At 37.3% G+C, this 16,358-nt stretch overlaps 1 protein-coding gene across 7 annotated transcripts in view; it reads left to right on the forward strand.

The window, feature by feature from the left end:
• The window catches only part of ndrg4 (NDRG family member 4), a 36,017-nt gene extending 20,257 nt beyond the window's left edge, over positions 1 to 15,760 (forward strand). For 5 of the 7 annotated variants that reach the window (XM_051883472.1, XM_051883474.1, XM_051883470.1 and 2 more), the window contains 13 exons: positions 680 to 785; positions 4,694 to 4,814; positions 6,461 to 6,523; positions 6,614 to 6,674; positions 6,761 to 6,904; positions 7,090 to 7,193; positions 7,291 to 7,347; positions 7,436 to 7,487; positions 8,684 to 8,731; positions 8,833 to 8,868; positions 9,134 to 9,185; positions 9,463 to 9,501; positions 11,601 to 15,760. In XM_051883472.1, coding sequence (XP_051739432.1) covers positions 680 to 785; positions 4,694 to 4,814; positions 6,461 to 6,523; positions 6,614 to 6,674; positions 6,761 to 6,904; positions 7,090 to 7,193; positions 7,291 to 7,347; positions 7,436 to 7,487; positions 8,684 to 8,731; positions 8,833 to 8,868; positions 9,134 to 9,185; positions 9,463 to 9,501; positions 11,601 to 11,755 — 1,038 coding nt within the window. In that variant the 3' untranslated portion in view covers positions 11,756 to 15,760. The remainder of the gene's footprint in view (positions 1 to 679; positions 786 to 4,693; positions 4,815 to 6,460; positions 6,524 to 6,613; positions 6,675 to 6,760; positions 6,905 to 7,089; positions 7,194 to 7,290; positions 7,348 to 7,435; positions 7,488 to 8,683; positions 8,732 to 8,832; positions 8,869 to 9,133; positions 9,186 to 9,462; positions 9,502 to 11,600) is intronic. The other 2 variants (XM_051883471.1, XM_051883476.1) reach the window with 1 other exon arrangement.
• The last annotated feature ends 598 nt before the right edge of the window (positions 15,761 to 16,358 follow it).

Raw genomic sequence — 16,358 nt, forward strand, 5'->3', positions numbered from 1 at the left:
CACGGAGACCATTTGCATATGGTCTGACCTTCCACGAATTTTCCAACATCAAAAACACCAAATGACAGGCGCTTAAACCCCACAGGAGATTTATTTGCCGTCTCTCGGTGGATCTACATAAAGCTCTGAAGTGGGCTGCCTGCGAGGTGTCTGCTAGGATTTGTGCATAACTCTGGAAAGCTAGAGATGCTGAAATAATCCTCCGGACAAGAAAAAAAAAAAAAAAAAAAACATACATTCATCGCTTCTCCGCTTGGACTAAATGTGGGTCAGATTAAAATGCCTTTGGAACAGCCAATTAAAACTGTGTTACATGACCGTGTGCAGTCAATCTAGGATCAGAGATGCTTAATGAGATATTAGTCTTGTTTTTTCTTTACCTGCTTAAATTTTAGCAGTCAATTGTGTTTTACACAACAAAATATGTGTTTTAAATGTTTTAGCTTGTGTTTACCTACAACATACAGGCTGGAATCAGGGGCCAATCTCATTCCAATGTCAAAAAGTGGCCCAATTTACTTGACTGCACTTTGGTAATTAATTAAAATTGAATAAAATGGTAATATGCGAGTACTGTTCAGACCTCTCAAGTGATCCATTTCTAGTCAGTGGTTATTAAGTCCGGCCTGGATCTTCTCAGACTGTTTACTGAATTTTTTTTTTGTTGTTGTTGTTGTAGGAACATGACATTGAAACGCCTTATGGGATGTTGCACGTGGTGATCCGCGGGGCTCCCAAGGGCAACAAGCCAGCTATCCTGACCTACCATGATGTTGGGCTCAACCGTAAGTAAACAGAGTTTTTTTTTGTGTGCGTTTGTGTGCAAAGGTAAACTATACGCACATTGCTCTCCAATAGCCAAAGCAACACGCACTGCACGATTTCAATCTTGGTACACCATCTGTTTCCACGCATTGACCTAGAGTTAATTTCTCCATCTCCACAACCAACAAGAGATGCTTGTGTGTTAGTGTGTGTATTTTTGCATTTGTGCTTGTTCAAAGAGCAGCCCTCTGGAAGTGATGTGTGTGGGCTGTGATCAGAGCTGTAATTTGGATGCCAGCTGACTGCAGTTTATCAGTTCTGTTAACAGATTGCATGCAGTGTGAGACGAAGCTGATCTCAGGTGGCAGGTGATCTCAGCGCCACATATGTGATGGTGCAAAAACTCAGACACAAAGGATTTTTTTGTTTATAGAGAATTAAAAAAGATATATTAGTTTATTTGAATATTATGTATTAATTGTATTTTGTTTATTAGAATACATTTAATCGTTTATATATGTGTGTATGTGTGTGTGTATATATATATATATATATATATATATATGTATTTATTAAAAATAATGTATGTGTATAATAATTATACTTATATAATATATAAATGATTACATATGAAAATAAATATAAGTAAATAAAAAGCTAAATTATATATAATTAAAGGGTTAGTTCACCCAAAAGTGAAAATTATCCCATAATTTACTCACCCTCAAGTAGGCTTGCTACGGTAGTCGGTGTTACCGGTGTTCAGTCGCAACACCGGTTTCATCACTTGCCCACCGCGGCACCGAGGTTAATTTATTTTATTTTTTTTTCACTTTAACGCGTTAAAAATATTTGCATTTAATACAATTAACGTAGTATCCGTTTTCTGCGTTATATGATCAAGCTCTTATTCATGCTAATGCTTTTAAACCATTCAAGCGCGACAAGGCAAAAGAGAACGCACAACGTGCGCGCGCCAGTATCGAGTTCTCTTCTGCTCTTAACGAGCCATAACACACACAAATTATGACAAAATGTCCGTTTTGTCGAGTGTTTTTCAGTAAGAGTAACCCACCATTCAAGCAATTGCCGTTAATTTGAAAGTGAAAGTCGGCCTTTCCGTAACAAAACATCGAAAGCTCAGCCGAACAGCTGATCATAGCTGTACAGGGCGGGTTTTTATTTTTCATGTCAAAAACATTCCTCGTCGCGGAGAGCGCGGTTCATGGTTGCATAGCAACGACAGACGCCACAGGAGCGCAAGCGCTTTGGAAACAAGGAGAAAGCGACGTGGCCGCGCTTTCCACGCGTTTTTAGACGCGATATGTGAACGGCCCCATAAGCGGTTTAAAAAAAAAAAAAAAAAAAAGAGGTAGAGGCCCCGCCCCCCGGTGACACCGGTATTACCGGTGTTGTCACATGTGGATTAACCGGTGGGAAAATTTTCTCACCGTCACATCCCTACCCTCAAGCCATCCTAGGTGTATATGACTATCTTCTTTTAGTCTAACACAATCGGAGTTATATTAAAAAATATTCTGGCTCTTCCAAGCTTTATAATGGGAGTGAATAGTAACTGAGATTTTGTAGCCCCAAAAAGCACATCCATCCATCATAAAAGTAATCCATACGGCTCCAGGGGATTAATAAAGGCCTTCTGAAACGAAGCAATGTGTTTTTGTAAGAAAAATATCCATATTTATAACTTTTTAAACTAGAATCACTGGCTTCCGTACGCGAGTCGATTCCGGCAGAAAAGTGAACTTTGACCTGACGCATGACATATTGATGAACATGGGAAGTGCAGAGGATAGACACAAAACAAAACGCTGGTCACGAATTAGAAGTCCAAAACGAGACGTTTTAAAGAGAAATATTGAAAGAACTCGAGTTTGTTGACTAGCCCTATTAGTGTCTACTCTCACCTAAGCTTACACTACTCCTACATCCTACGTCATATGCCAGAACATGAGGAACGCTTGGACGGACTAAATTGGAAGCTAGTGATTATAGCCTATAAAATGATAAATATGGATATTTTCTTACAAAAACGCATTGCTTCACTTCAGAAGGATTACTTTTTTTTTGATTATGGATTACTTTTATGATGGATGGATGTGCTTTTTTGGCCTTCAAAATATTGGTTACTATTCACTCCCATTATAAAGCTTGGAAGAGCCAGAATATTTTTTAATATAACTAAAATTTTTTAATGTTAGACTGAAAGAAGAAAGTCATATACACCTAGGATGGCTTGGGGGTGAGTAAATTATAGGATAATTTTCATTTTTTGGTGATTTAAACCGTTAAGAATTATTAACATTTTGAACATATATATATATATATATATATATATATATATATATATATTTTATTCTTTGTAGCTTTTTAGTTGCTATAAACAAAGGGGAATAAATATCTATTAAAATCAAAAATAATGTTTGTACTAAATATGAATTATGGGAATTTAATCTATGGCATGATAAGGAACATTAGATCCATTTATGGGTCAGACTCAGCAGAACAAAGGCGGCAGAGTCGCTATTGACCTTGATATTGAATTCCACATTTCGTTAATGTGCCTGAATTAAATGACTCGTAACCTTGGCCGAGAGCTCTTTTTATCACTCCTGTACTTTACTGCTCCTCTCTCTCCTTCCTCTTTCCACCTAATCCTTTCCTCTCCTCCTCCCCTTATCAGCCCATTCCTCATTATCTATTCCTGAAGTGTGTTATTGTCTGCCGGTTCTTATTCTTATGCAGTGCGAGAAAGAGAGTGAGAGAAATATGTAGGTCACAAAAACATACCCATCATGCAGTGTTGGGGAGGGTAGTGGGGAAGGTCAGCACTGCGGCATAGAGTAACTCTGACTCTCCTCTCTGCTGCAGATACATGTATTAGTATGCATGGCCATCCTTCCATCACAAAACATGACTCAGTGCAAGAGAGCGAGAGCGAGCGAGTGACATAGACCGAAAGGAAACACTGGCCTATATAAAAAATGCAAAGTGAGCAATACAGCTGGGACGGAATGAAAAAAATCGGTTCATTCACTACAGGGTAGAGAAGCTCGGGTATGATTCATGCCACGACCTTTAAGAATGCAAGTTTTTGGTTCAAAACCATGAGGAATCTCAACTTTAGAAATCCAATTTCAGAAGTGAGTTTTTCTGGGAACTTGTTCATTCATTAAATCCATTAAAGGAATAGTGCATCTAAAAATAAATTTACTTTATCTTCACGTCGTTGCAAACCTGTATGTTGTATTCTTTTTGGATTTTGGATTCAGAAGAGTGATTCAGATGGATTCAGATTATAATAAAGCACAAAAGTTATATGGACGACTTCCAAAATTTCTACTTTTGTACTCCACTGAACAGGTAACAGCATATGGGTTTGGAACGACATAAGGATGAGTCACTATTTTGGGACTATCTATTCCTTTAAATAACTTGAAGACCTGCCAAAATACCATTTGATGTTGATTAGGGAGATGGCATGATCTAAAATGAGTTATTAGTGCCGCTTGAGCAGTTAGCTAGAACACTGAAGTTGTTTTGTTTGTTCATTTTATGATCTAAGTAGGCCAATGATTCTGACAGGAGAGATGAGCGGACAGAGAAAACGATTTACAGAACTGCCCCAAATTTGAAGTATTCTTTTATAATCAGTAATGTTATATAATGTACGATGTTACGAAAGGGGATCCAATGGATTCTGGGTTAACAATGTATTATATATGGTTGTTGGAGATGTACGATGTAAATACCACAGGCACGGTATAGGAACATAATCATTCTGTACCATTACATTATATAGCCTTTATATCAATGTACCACACTATATGTACCACCTGATACCATCATTTTACCAAGGTAACAACACAATACGTTTTTGTAAGGGCTACAATGTCTCGCTCTCTTTCAGACAAGCTGTGCTTCAACACCTTCTTCCACAATGAAGACATGCAGGAGATCACGAAGCATTTTGTGGTGTGCCACGTGGATGCCCCAGGCCAGCACATTGGTGCCCCCCAGATGCCACAAGGGTGTGATGAATGCACATATATACCAGTATAAGCCATTTTACACACAGAATAAATAAGGAATATATGTACAGGCAGTCAATCGTTAAGGAAAAATAATCATTTTAGACTGTTAACTGTCAGCAGTTAACCATCACTGCAACAATCTTCTTTACAGAGACCAACCTTAGTGATGTATTCCAAAGCATTCGTGAATTACAACCTTTTAAGTTCAGATTTATGCTCAAAAAGGCAGGTGACAGGTAACAGGTTAACGTTAAATAAATAAATAATTGTATTGTAATGTACGGTAAGGTACATTATCCCACATATTGCATGTCTACTCGCCAAATAAATTAATACGTGGACATGAAATATTGATTTGAGTTCAAATTATTAATAATCTTACCTATATATGATCTTAAAGCCTCCGCTAAGAAGAACGCGCAATCAACAGTTGGCCTAGCAACAAGACGAACACCGCGTCAATATTACAGTAAAATTAATCCTCTGAGGTAATTTTCACTACAGTCGATAACTGAAACTCAAGATGGCGCCAGTTGCGTTTGGATGAAACAAAAGCGCGCGAGTCCGCAGAGTGAAACGAGAGACATGAAAGCAGCGCCTACGGATGAGCGAATTGATATTAATGCCGCGATTGATTAATCAGAATCAAGTATTCCAGAGAGCCATGTAACTGAAGATATTAGGGAGCCCTGGACATGACATACAGGAAAAAAAATAGTAGGCTAAATCGTGTGGACAATTTACTAATTCGTTCCATCGATTTACTAATTCGTTTCCTCGATTTACTAAAATGTGCGCACGATTTACTATTTCGTTCCCTGGACTTACTAAAACGTGCGCACAATTTACCATTTCGTTCCATCGATTTATAAATCATGCGCATCATTTATAAATCGAGGGAACGAAATAGTAAATCGTGCGCACATTTTAGTAAGTTGTGCGCACGATTTAGTAAATCGATGGAACGAATTAGTAAGTTGTGCGCACGATTTAGTAAATCGATGGAACGAATTAGTAAGTTGTGCACACGATTTAGTAAATCGAGGGAACGAATTAGTAAATCGTGCGCACAATTTAATTTTTTTTTCTTGCATGTCATGTGCAGGGCTCTGTAAAATCGTGTGCACGACTTACTAATTCGTTCCATCGATTTACTAAATTGTGCGCACGATTTACTATTTCGTTCCCTCGATTTATAAATGATGCGCATGATTTATAAATCGAGGGAACGAAGTAGTAAATCGTGCGCACGTTTTAGTAAATCGAGGGAACGAAATAATAAATCGTGCGCACGTTTTAGTAAATCGAGGGAACGAAATAGTAAATCGTGCGCACGTTTTAGTAAATCGAGGGAACGAAATAGTAAATCGTGCGCACGTTTTAGTAAATCGAGGGAACGAAATAGTAAATCGTGCGCACGTTTTAGTAAATCGAGGGAACGAAATAGTAAATCGTGCGCACGATTTAGCCTACTATTTTTTTCCTGCATGTCATGCCCGGGGCTCCGTACGATTTAGTAAATCAAGGGAACGAATTAGTAAATCGTGCGCACGATTTAATTTTTTTTCTTGCAAGTCATGTGCGGGCCTCCGTACGTAAGATATCAATTTATAATATATTTCTTCTGATCTTGTTATTTCTAGGTATCAGTATCCCACAATGGATCAGCTAGCTGGGATGCTTCCTAGTGTGGTGCAACACTTTGGGTGAGTCAGATTAAATATGTTATGCTAATGTAATGATATCAATTCCTAAAATCCCCATATTTAAATTACTCAATGTTCTCTTTTCTATAGCTTCAAGAGCATTGTGGGAATTGGAGTTGGGGCTGGTGCCTACATCCTCACCAAATTTGCTGTTAGTACTAAATGTCAACATTTTATGTTAGTCAGTGGTCTTTTCATTCACATTCAGTACAATTCAACTGTGCTCTCTTCCTGTAGCTGATTTTTCCTGATTTTGTGGAGGGTTTGGTTCTACTCAACATTGACCCCAATGGGAAAGGATGGATCGACTGGGCTGCCACAAAATTGTCAGGACTCACCAGTGCTTTACCAGACACTGTCCTGGCTCACCTCTTCAGCCAGGTAAATGAATCTACATTTCTTATGTTTCACTATGGGTACAAGTATTGAGTAACCTTATGAATGAATAATAATAATTAAAATAGTAGTAAATACATAATTTTTTAAAATAGAAATACCAATGATAAATTGAAATCTCAAGCTAAATATTTAACTAACATAACATTATTATTGTATTTGAATTACAGGAAGAGCTTATGAGCAACACAGAAATTGTGCAAAACTACCGCCAACAGATCAACAACACCATCAACCAGTTTAACCTACAGCTCTTCTGGAATATGTACAACAGGTAACTGCACACCGCCTCATTAATGTATAGAAATTGATGCATAATCTATGCATTGAATAAAAATGCTTATTTTGAAAATTTCCTTTTTTCCCCCCAGCCGCAGGGATTTGGAAATGAACCGCAGTGGCTCTGTGCTAAATGCGAAGACCCTGAGGTGAAGACTGTGTTAATTTGACTCTGACTAGTCTAGTGTTCACGTTTCCTGTGTGATCAGACTAAATTCTCAATTCTCATTCTTGCAGGTGCCCGGTCATGCTGGTCGTTGGTGATAATGCTCCGGCTGAGGAGGGCGTGGTGAGTCTTTGTGTATGATATTTTGGGAGGAAAAATATTTTTCTCATCGTTTGTTTCATATATTTGTTTCTCCTACCAAACGTCTCTCCTTTCCATCTTTGTATAAACCTGTCGTTCTGTGTCATATTTGCCGAACGAGGACACATTTTTTAATTCAGAGACAGGTCAATCCCCTCTGCATTCCTTTTTCCTCCTCTGTTTACCTCCTTTTTTCCCTCCCTCTTTCTCCATTTGTCTCATGGGAGCAGATGGCACTAGTCCCAGGGTTGATCTCCCAGGCTTTGCTAGCTTGTGTGTGTTGGATATTTTTAACTCCGTGCCATGGTCCTTTAATCTAACATATGAAAGCTGGGTCAGTGCCCCATCACATCTCATCAGACACACAGGGTGAGAGATGAGGAAAAAGAGGGACACGATGAAGTAGGGGAAAAGATGGATAAGAGAGAAAAGACGGATTTGAGTAATTTGGGTCAAGAGGAGGAGGATGAAAAGGTGGGAGCAGACGAAACAACAGAAGGATGAGAAAGAGATTAAGACGAAAATAATAAGTAAGGCATGGAAAATAAAGTGATTTTGAGCAAATGAGAGATCAGAAAAGCAAATATGCTACCAGTGGACACATCTACGCATTTCCCATTTTATAACAGTAGTAATAATAGTAATATCAGTTGACAGCTTTTCCTTCAATTTCTGGAGAAAGTGACAGATAAAAAAAAACAATAAAATATAGGTTGGGGAAAGTACACATAGAGGAAAGATGTGTTCCCAGCATCAGTATCACATCCACTGGCACTTGTGGTGGAAGTTTCCATTAGAATCGTGAACATGTTAGATAGAGGGCACCCATCCCATTCCAAAAGTGCCTGCGCTGGACCGAACAGAGCCTGCAGGCGAATGCATCTGTGCAGCTGTCTTTCCTTAGTGCTGGAATATGACTCATCTCTGCAGTACCGCTGTAACTGGGTCAGACCTCAAGAACACATATACATACTGTGTGTGTGTGTGTGTGTGTATATATATATATATATATGTAGCTATATCCTCCCTCCATCACACCATCCATCTGCCCATCATTCAACTGCCTTTTGAAGAACTTCTTTTATCCTTTTCTTTATATAAAAGTCTAAATGCCCTGGTACATATGTAAATGTTTACATATGTTTGTTAAAAACAGTATAAATGCTTTTTATTCTTAGGTTGAGTGCAACTCCAAGCTGGATCCAACCAACACCACATTCCTGAAGGCAAGCGAACAAACATACTGTAGAAATAGAGGCAACACTTTTCATTTTGTTATACAAAATTTCAGAAATAAATGATTAAAAACGGATTTGGTTTGTTTCAGATGGCTGATTCAGGAGGAATGCCTCAAATTACACAGGTGAGACTGCTTGACGTGTCTGATCTCAGATCAGTCTATGACAGTGGTGACCCAACACTGTGCCAGAATTGCTTATTGTACAGAAGTTATCAAAAATGTCCTTAAAATCAAATATTTCAATACATAATGAAAAATTTAAGTTAAACTAAATTCAAACTGAATTTTTATAACTTCATGATCTCAGCAGCCAATTATTCACTGTAGAAAAACACATTGTCGTCACAGTCCTCGTTGAACGTGACATGAAATTTTTCTTATTTTACAGCCTGGAAAACTAACAGAGGCTTTCAAGTACTTCCTGCAGGGAATGGGATACAGTAAGTCTAATTCATTTAATAACATTTTGATTATCAGTGTATTTACTAACAAAAGTTTCAGGGCAAATCAGCACCAAAATCAGTTCAATTGATGATTTTTTCTCTGCCAAATGTAAACTGATCCAATGTTTTCAGTGTGTCCTTTCTCCTTTGTGTGTCTCCCATGTGTGCCCATTTTGAGACAGTTGTGAGTGTATGCATGTGAATAAATGTCTGTGTGGAGGTGTTGTATTTGTTATAATCTATACTGTATGTGTATTTTCCTGCCCTTTCTCAGTTGCTTATATGAAGGATCGGAGAATGAGTGGGGGGCCAGGTACTTCCTGCTTCCTGTTCACGCCTGCCCTCTTCCTTATTTAAATGACACCTGTAGTTTAGTCTTCTAATCCCTTGCTTTTTTGATTGGCCTTGATTAGTTTCTGTATTTATCCTTCCCAGACTGATATTTCCATTCATTCATTATTTCCTTTATTGATCAGTGATTTTTCCTCTGGAGGAAAAATGTGCTTTGAATGCGCTCTCAAGCTCTCTGCATGGCACTTATTTGAAATTGAGACATCAAAAAACAAAAACTTAAGTTAAAAAACATGGCATCAAATGTAATTTTTAGCTTAGAATTATATATTAGATATATATTATATATTAGAATAAGTTTCAAATAAAGAAAAATATGCACTTTTCCTGAAATGTCACCTTTAAAAGAGGATTCGTAGGCTGCAAGATCTTTTATATTTGATATAGTTAATATTTTTTATAAATACTTACTATATATATACATTTTAAATATTTATAATATTTATATATTTTTACATGATATTTTGTTTTTCTGATTTATTTGAATGAGTGTCAAGTCAATTACAGTATTTTCTTGTTTTCAGTACAAATATCTAAACATCCATAAAACAAGACACTTTGAGAAGCAAAAATGCATAAAACATTAAGACTATATTTATATATATATATATATATATATATATGGGTCATTGACGAATAATGTTCTAAAAGTGTAAAAAAACAAAAACATAATGGAGATATAATTCATTTTGAAGTTCTATTAAGTGTTAATATTGAGATTGTGGTTTTTTATAATCAATTAACACTGCTTTTGTCATTTTTTACAAGATGGACAAAATATGTCACCAAAAAAGTCTTTTGGTTTAACCAAAATTTCAGTTTTACTGAATGACACTTTTGGTTATACCGAAAGACGATATTTACAAACAATGCTAACAGGCTGATATCTAGTTAGCTAGCTAGTTAGCTTGCTGGCTAGCTAGCAAAAGACAATCAATCATTTTATATTTAGTACAAATTTTTTAAATATTACAACATTTTCCATGTTTTATAGCGGTTGTACCGAATAACCTGATGTTTCTGGACATGCGTATGAGCAAGTGAAAACATGAATTTTTCAAATAGTTAAGAGAGAGTTAGTTACTTTGCTTCACAACCATGTGGTCCTTTGCAGGTGTCTGAATGATGTCACATCCTGTCACATGATATTGACCACATGACTTGATCCAAAATGGTCCCTTTATATCGGTTACTCCGACTGACATCAATGAAATTCATTTTTCTGGACATTCTTTCTCATAACAAAGCAACGACTTCTACACATAATTTTAATGCCATTTTGCACTATGTTGATATATGATGTTATAAAATCATGCCAGAATAAAAAATATATACATTTATTACATTTTAAGATATTTTAATCACAAATGAAATGACTGTATTGGCCTTTGGACGGTTAAACCGAATGACCTTTTGACACTTCAAAATCTTTAAAATACCTTTAAATGTAGTAAAATATAATTAAAACCTTTGGATTCAATAAAAGTGATCTAGTTGTACTACCTTACATACTTTGGATGTCATATCTTTGTTTTTTATTATTATTAAGGCCTTTGAACAAAAAAAAAAGACCATGTCATTGACCCATATATATATATATATTCCCCTGCCCTATTCACAAAATGTTTTTCTTGTTTTGATCAAAAATCTTAAAAAATTTTTTGGTTTATGTTTAAAATATTCAAATGGGATAAGGAAAATGAAATCTAAATTGAAAATATGTAAATAAAAATGAAATTGCTACACAATTTTGCTTTGGTATGTTTAGATATTGTTTTTTTTACTGGAAAAACAAGAAAAATACTGATTAAGAAAATGACTTTTTTCACTGAAAACAAAGGCATTTAGATATAAAGATTATGGTTGGATATTTTTTAGTTGGATTTGAGTCATTCTGGTGTATTTGCAGTGGAATGTTATCAGCTTGAGGCTGAAATTATTTTCGACCAAAAGTTCAAGCATGTCATCCCTGCCTCCTCTGCAACACATCATGCAGCCCAGACGAACTTCCCTGTGGATATGAAATGACTATTCATCTCTCTTTCTCTCTTTTTCTCTCAGTGCCTTCAGCCAGTATGACCCGTCTTGCTCGCTCACGAACGGCTTCTCTGACCAGCGCCGGCTCCGTGGATGGTTCTCGCAACCGCGCATGCACACACTCAGATAGCACTGAGGGAGTTGGGCAGGTCAGCCACACCATGGAAGTGTCCTGCTGAACCCTCGTGCACCGTCTCACATGCACACATTTAGAGAGACGTGGCATGGAAGGAGGGCGTGAGAAGAATGAAGGTCTCATACTGCTTTCATTCTTTCTTTCTCAGCCATTTTCTATGTCCTTTCTCTCAGTTTTTTCAGTGTTAGCCCTCATAAAGGAATACTTCACCCAGAAATGAAAAAACTTTCATCATTTAATTACCCAATTGTCTTTAGAAACCCGTATGACTTTATTTCCTTTGTAGAACACTAAATATTTGTAGCCCAAGCTGCTTTTTTTTCATATAATGAAAGTGAATATTAACTTTTTTCCCCATTATTTGGCTTCAGAAGACCTGACATATAGTGTACAGGTCATATGCACCACCTTTATGATGCTTGTATAGTGCTTTGTCCCTTTATGAGCATGACAGCACTTGGTCCCCATCCACTTTCATTGTATGGAAGAAAGCAGCTTGGACATTCATCTGTTTTTGTGTTCCACGGAATAAAAAAACAACATGCGAGTTTAGAAGAACCTCAGTTTGAGGTTTTCATTTTGAGTTGAACTATTCCTTTAATCTGTAAAATGAAGACTTGCTGTCATTTCCCCCATCAGAACAGTGTTTGATTTCCCTCAATTTTATAACACGGTTACTTATCGCTCAATGTGTCAGTATTTCTGCACCCTTCGCTTGCTGCCTCTGGGCTTCACCTTCTCCTATGACAAAACTACAAATACCATCAGCTCCTGCTCTCACTCATTCCTGTCCTATGACAGTCTTTGAGGAGTAACTGATGGATTGGGTCGCAGGTAGAGGGGGTTGGTCCTGAGGAAGAGGACGAAACAAAGCAAGAGAAAGAAGAAGGGAAGGTTCTTAAATCAGAGGGTGATTTATGAGTGAACCATGTTATTCTCTCCCTCTCAATTATGAACGAAAACAAAAAGCGATTGTATAGTCGAAGAGGGTGAAAATCTCTTAACCAGTAAACAGTAGCTTTCGGCTAATCATCTCAGCTCATTCAGTCACTGGGAATGTATGTATCACCTCGTACTGTAAGAAAGAATCACCTTTTTGATAGTTTTTTATTATTATTTGAGCTGAATTTGATTTTATTTCTTATTTGAAATGTTAATGAAGCATGAAAAACAGTTTTAAGCTAAAAAGTAGGAGTATAACTTGACCACTGATTTGCCTTAAAATATTATTAAACTTTATTAGAGTGTATAATTTTGCCATTCACTTTCAAATCAAGTGTTGCTTCATTAAAGATGACATACCGTCCCACACAAGTACCCTTTTAGTGTGCACTCACTGTCATATGAAAGTGGCTTTGCTTGGGATCGGTTCTGTACGATCTCTTTTTTATAGACAATCAGCTTCTGACCCAAACCAAACCGGACCGTCGTCTGAGGCAAAGCCTGTGTGATAGGGTTTGCAGTTCGTTAATGGTACAGAATCAAGGCCTCCCGTTTCCCTTACAGCACCCAGCCCCGCACGAAGAATATACCAAAGCTACTGATACAAATGCACACACGAATGCACATGTACATTTTCCGATGAGGGCTGGGCTTTGCAAGGTAACAGAGCTTTTGTATGCATATATACTCGCACACACACACACACACACACACACACACACACAAACAAAATTATTGTACTCACATGTAACTTGCACATAAACGACAGAAGGATTCACATGTATTAGAATCAAGCTCATTTAGATCTGTACATCAACATTTAGTTATTTTTTGTGCTATTTTACAATGGACCTTTCTCTCAATGGACCTTTTTACACGGTTCTTAGAAGTGGAAGTCAGCATAGTTGGGTACATTTTTATAGTTGTGAATGGAAACTACACAGCAAAATCCCCAGAGTTAAATCAACTATGCTCAGATTACATATGGTCCCTCTCTATATAGTGTTAAAGTAACACTGAAGCAGAGTTAAAGTTAATGAGATAATTAAGTGATTCATTAAGTTATGATTGAGCATTAGTGATGAACACCTGCTGTTAACAAGCAGAATCACTGAAGAGAAATACAATAACTACAAATGACTTCCAGCCACAGCCTTAGATGAAATCAACTGAAGATAAAAGACATTAAATGTCTCAAGATCTGAATAAACAACTCCACAAAAAGCATATTATCTCATTAACTTTAACTCTGCTTCAGAGTTATTTTAACGCTATGAAGAGAGGGGCCATATGTTCTCTGAGCAGAGCTGATTTAACTCTGGAGATTTTGCTGTGTACGACAAATCAATTTTTTGCATTCCACTTTGCTCCAATAGCAAAAGAAAAATTTATAGTAGGAAAATAAATAATGAGACATTGATTAGAAAGACTGCCACACTTCCAAACCCGTTGTATTAGAAACACTCACGCAGCAGCTTGAACTATTTTTCTGAAATTTATTGCCAAGTAATATAACACAAAGTACAGTGTTATAACATTCATTTTTTTAAAAAATAGAAAAAATAATGGTCTGTCTGTGAAAAAGGTCCATTATTGGAAAAATCTGTTGTTGATGTATGTATACAAACTGCAAAAAAAAAAAAAAAAGCAACACTAACAATCACATGAATGAACGGAAAATGAATGAATGAATGAATGAATGAACAAATCAGCGAACAAACAAAAAAAATGAGCAAATGAATGATCGAACAAATAAATGAATGAAATAGAATTAAGTTCCAGAGGTGACTGACGTGAGCTCAGATCCGATTGGCCGGAACAGCTAACGTGGGACTTACGAGGGCGGAGCAACCATTGACTTTACATTCCACACTCGCTCTTTTCTGTCTTATTGAATGTCAGTTTTCCTACGGCTTCCTCGAACGGGAAGCACACAATTACAACTTTTCAGGGGCGTTTCATGTGTGTTTGTCTGTAAGGGGCGGGGCTTTCTGGAGCATGTCGCTCCAAGCTCGGAATGTAGGGCAAATCCCACCCCCCAACAAACCCAACCCCCCAAAAACAAGGTGCCCCGCCCCTCACAGACACTTCCAGTCGCTCCCAAAGGGCTATCGACCCAGGCAACGCATCGTGATCGACCTCACTCCATGCAAAGCTTGGCGCAGTACTGTAGATACTGTACAAAGAGAAAGATGAATGCGTGAAACGGAATAAACGGTGAATGTGAAAAAGGAAAGAGAGGGAGAGATGGAACGAAAGGACAAATGGAGGGTGTTCAAAGTGGGAGGGTGAAAGTCAAATTCAAAATAGCGACAGGTTTCCTCCTAAAGACTGAATGGACAAACACATGTTCTTCCCCGGTATTGATTTGCATGAGTTTTGATAATGCAACCTCGTGTTTGTGTCGTTTTCCTTGATTTCCTGTCTGAAGTATGCAGTTGTTAGCTCTTATTAAGAAATAAAGAGCATGCCCACCTTTCAAAGGTGCATTTTTTTCCCGATCCCTGATCTTCGCCCGAGGGCCCTGAATGTATAATGTCCTTTGAAAGTGCTGTACAGTATTGTCGATGTGGCCCCATATCACCTTTACTCAAATCAGGGCTCGCACCAGTTTGACCTGCCACACCTGCCTTCCCTTGCACCCTTACCTTCTCGATCTATGTTCTACGCTGTAGATATTCGCTGTTTTTAGGGCGTAAATCTAAAAATAGGTCTGTACCACTAGCCTTGTCATGTGGAACTGTTATACTTTTGATTTCCCTTGAGTTCCTTTTTTATAATACAGTAGTTCTTATTTAACCATGTGTTGCATCTCTTTTTGTGAGGATTTAATGAGTATTATTATTAATAATATGATTACAATTGTTACGATTAGCCATTGTTTTATATTAAGCAATAAGTTGTTGATGTTTTCTTTCTGGAAGGGGGCTGGTTGTTACAAATATGTCTAAAGATACAGTAGGAGTCACTCTTAACCTGCTTTGCCATAAGACAACTACAAAAAATAATGTGTTTATGTAATATGTACATCTATATACAAGCTGTCACTGTCTGTGTACTAAAAATCTGAACGTGCGATAAATAAAAATGGATACAAACAGGATAAGTTCTTTTGATTTATTTTCTTGCAGCTTGACTTGTATCGACTCACACACACACACAAAACGCAAAACCATTGGTTCTTAATACTGTGTGTGGTTACCTGGATGATCTACGACTGTTTTTTTGTTTTGTGATGGTTGTTCATGAGTCCCTTGTTTGTTCTGAGCAGTTAAACTGAGCTCTGTTTTTCAGAAAAATCCTCCAGGTCCTGCAGATTCTTCAGTTTTCAAGGATTTTGTTATATATTTGAACCCTTTCCAGCAGTGACTGAATGATTTTGAGATCCATCTTTTCACACTGGGGACAATTGAGGGACTCAAACACAACTATTAAAAAAGGTTCAAACATTCACTGATGCTCCAGAAGGAAACACAATGCATTAAGAGCAGGGGTTGAAAACTTTTTGAATTTGAAGATCAAGGTAAATTGTACTTAATTTGTCTTCCAGGAAACATTTAAGTGTCTTTTGTTACTTCCGAAAGGCAGTACTAAATGAAGAAAAAAATGATATTTCAACAAAATAAGAAAAATTTGGACATCTTCATCCTGTTCAAAAGTTTTCACCCCCGACTCTTAATGCGTCGTGTTTCCTTCTGAAGCAT

This window comes from Ctenopharyngodon idella, chromosome 24, assembly GCF_019924925.1.
Source record: "Ctenopharyngodon idella isolate HZGC_01 chromosome 24, HZGC01, whole genome shotgun sequence".
NCBI classification, from domain to species: domain Eukaryota; kingdom Metazoa; phylum Chordata; class Actinopteri; order Cypriniformes; family Xenocyprididae; genus Ctenopharyngodon; species Ctenopharyngodon idella.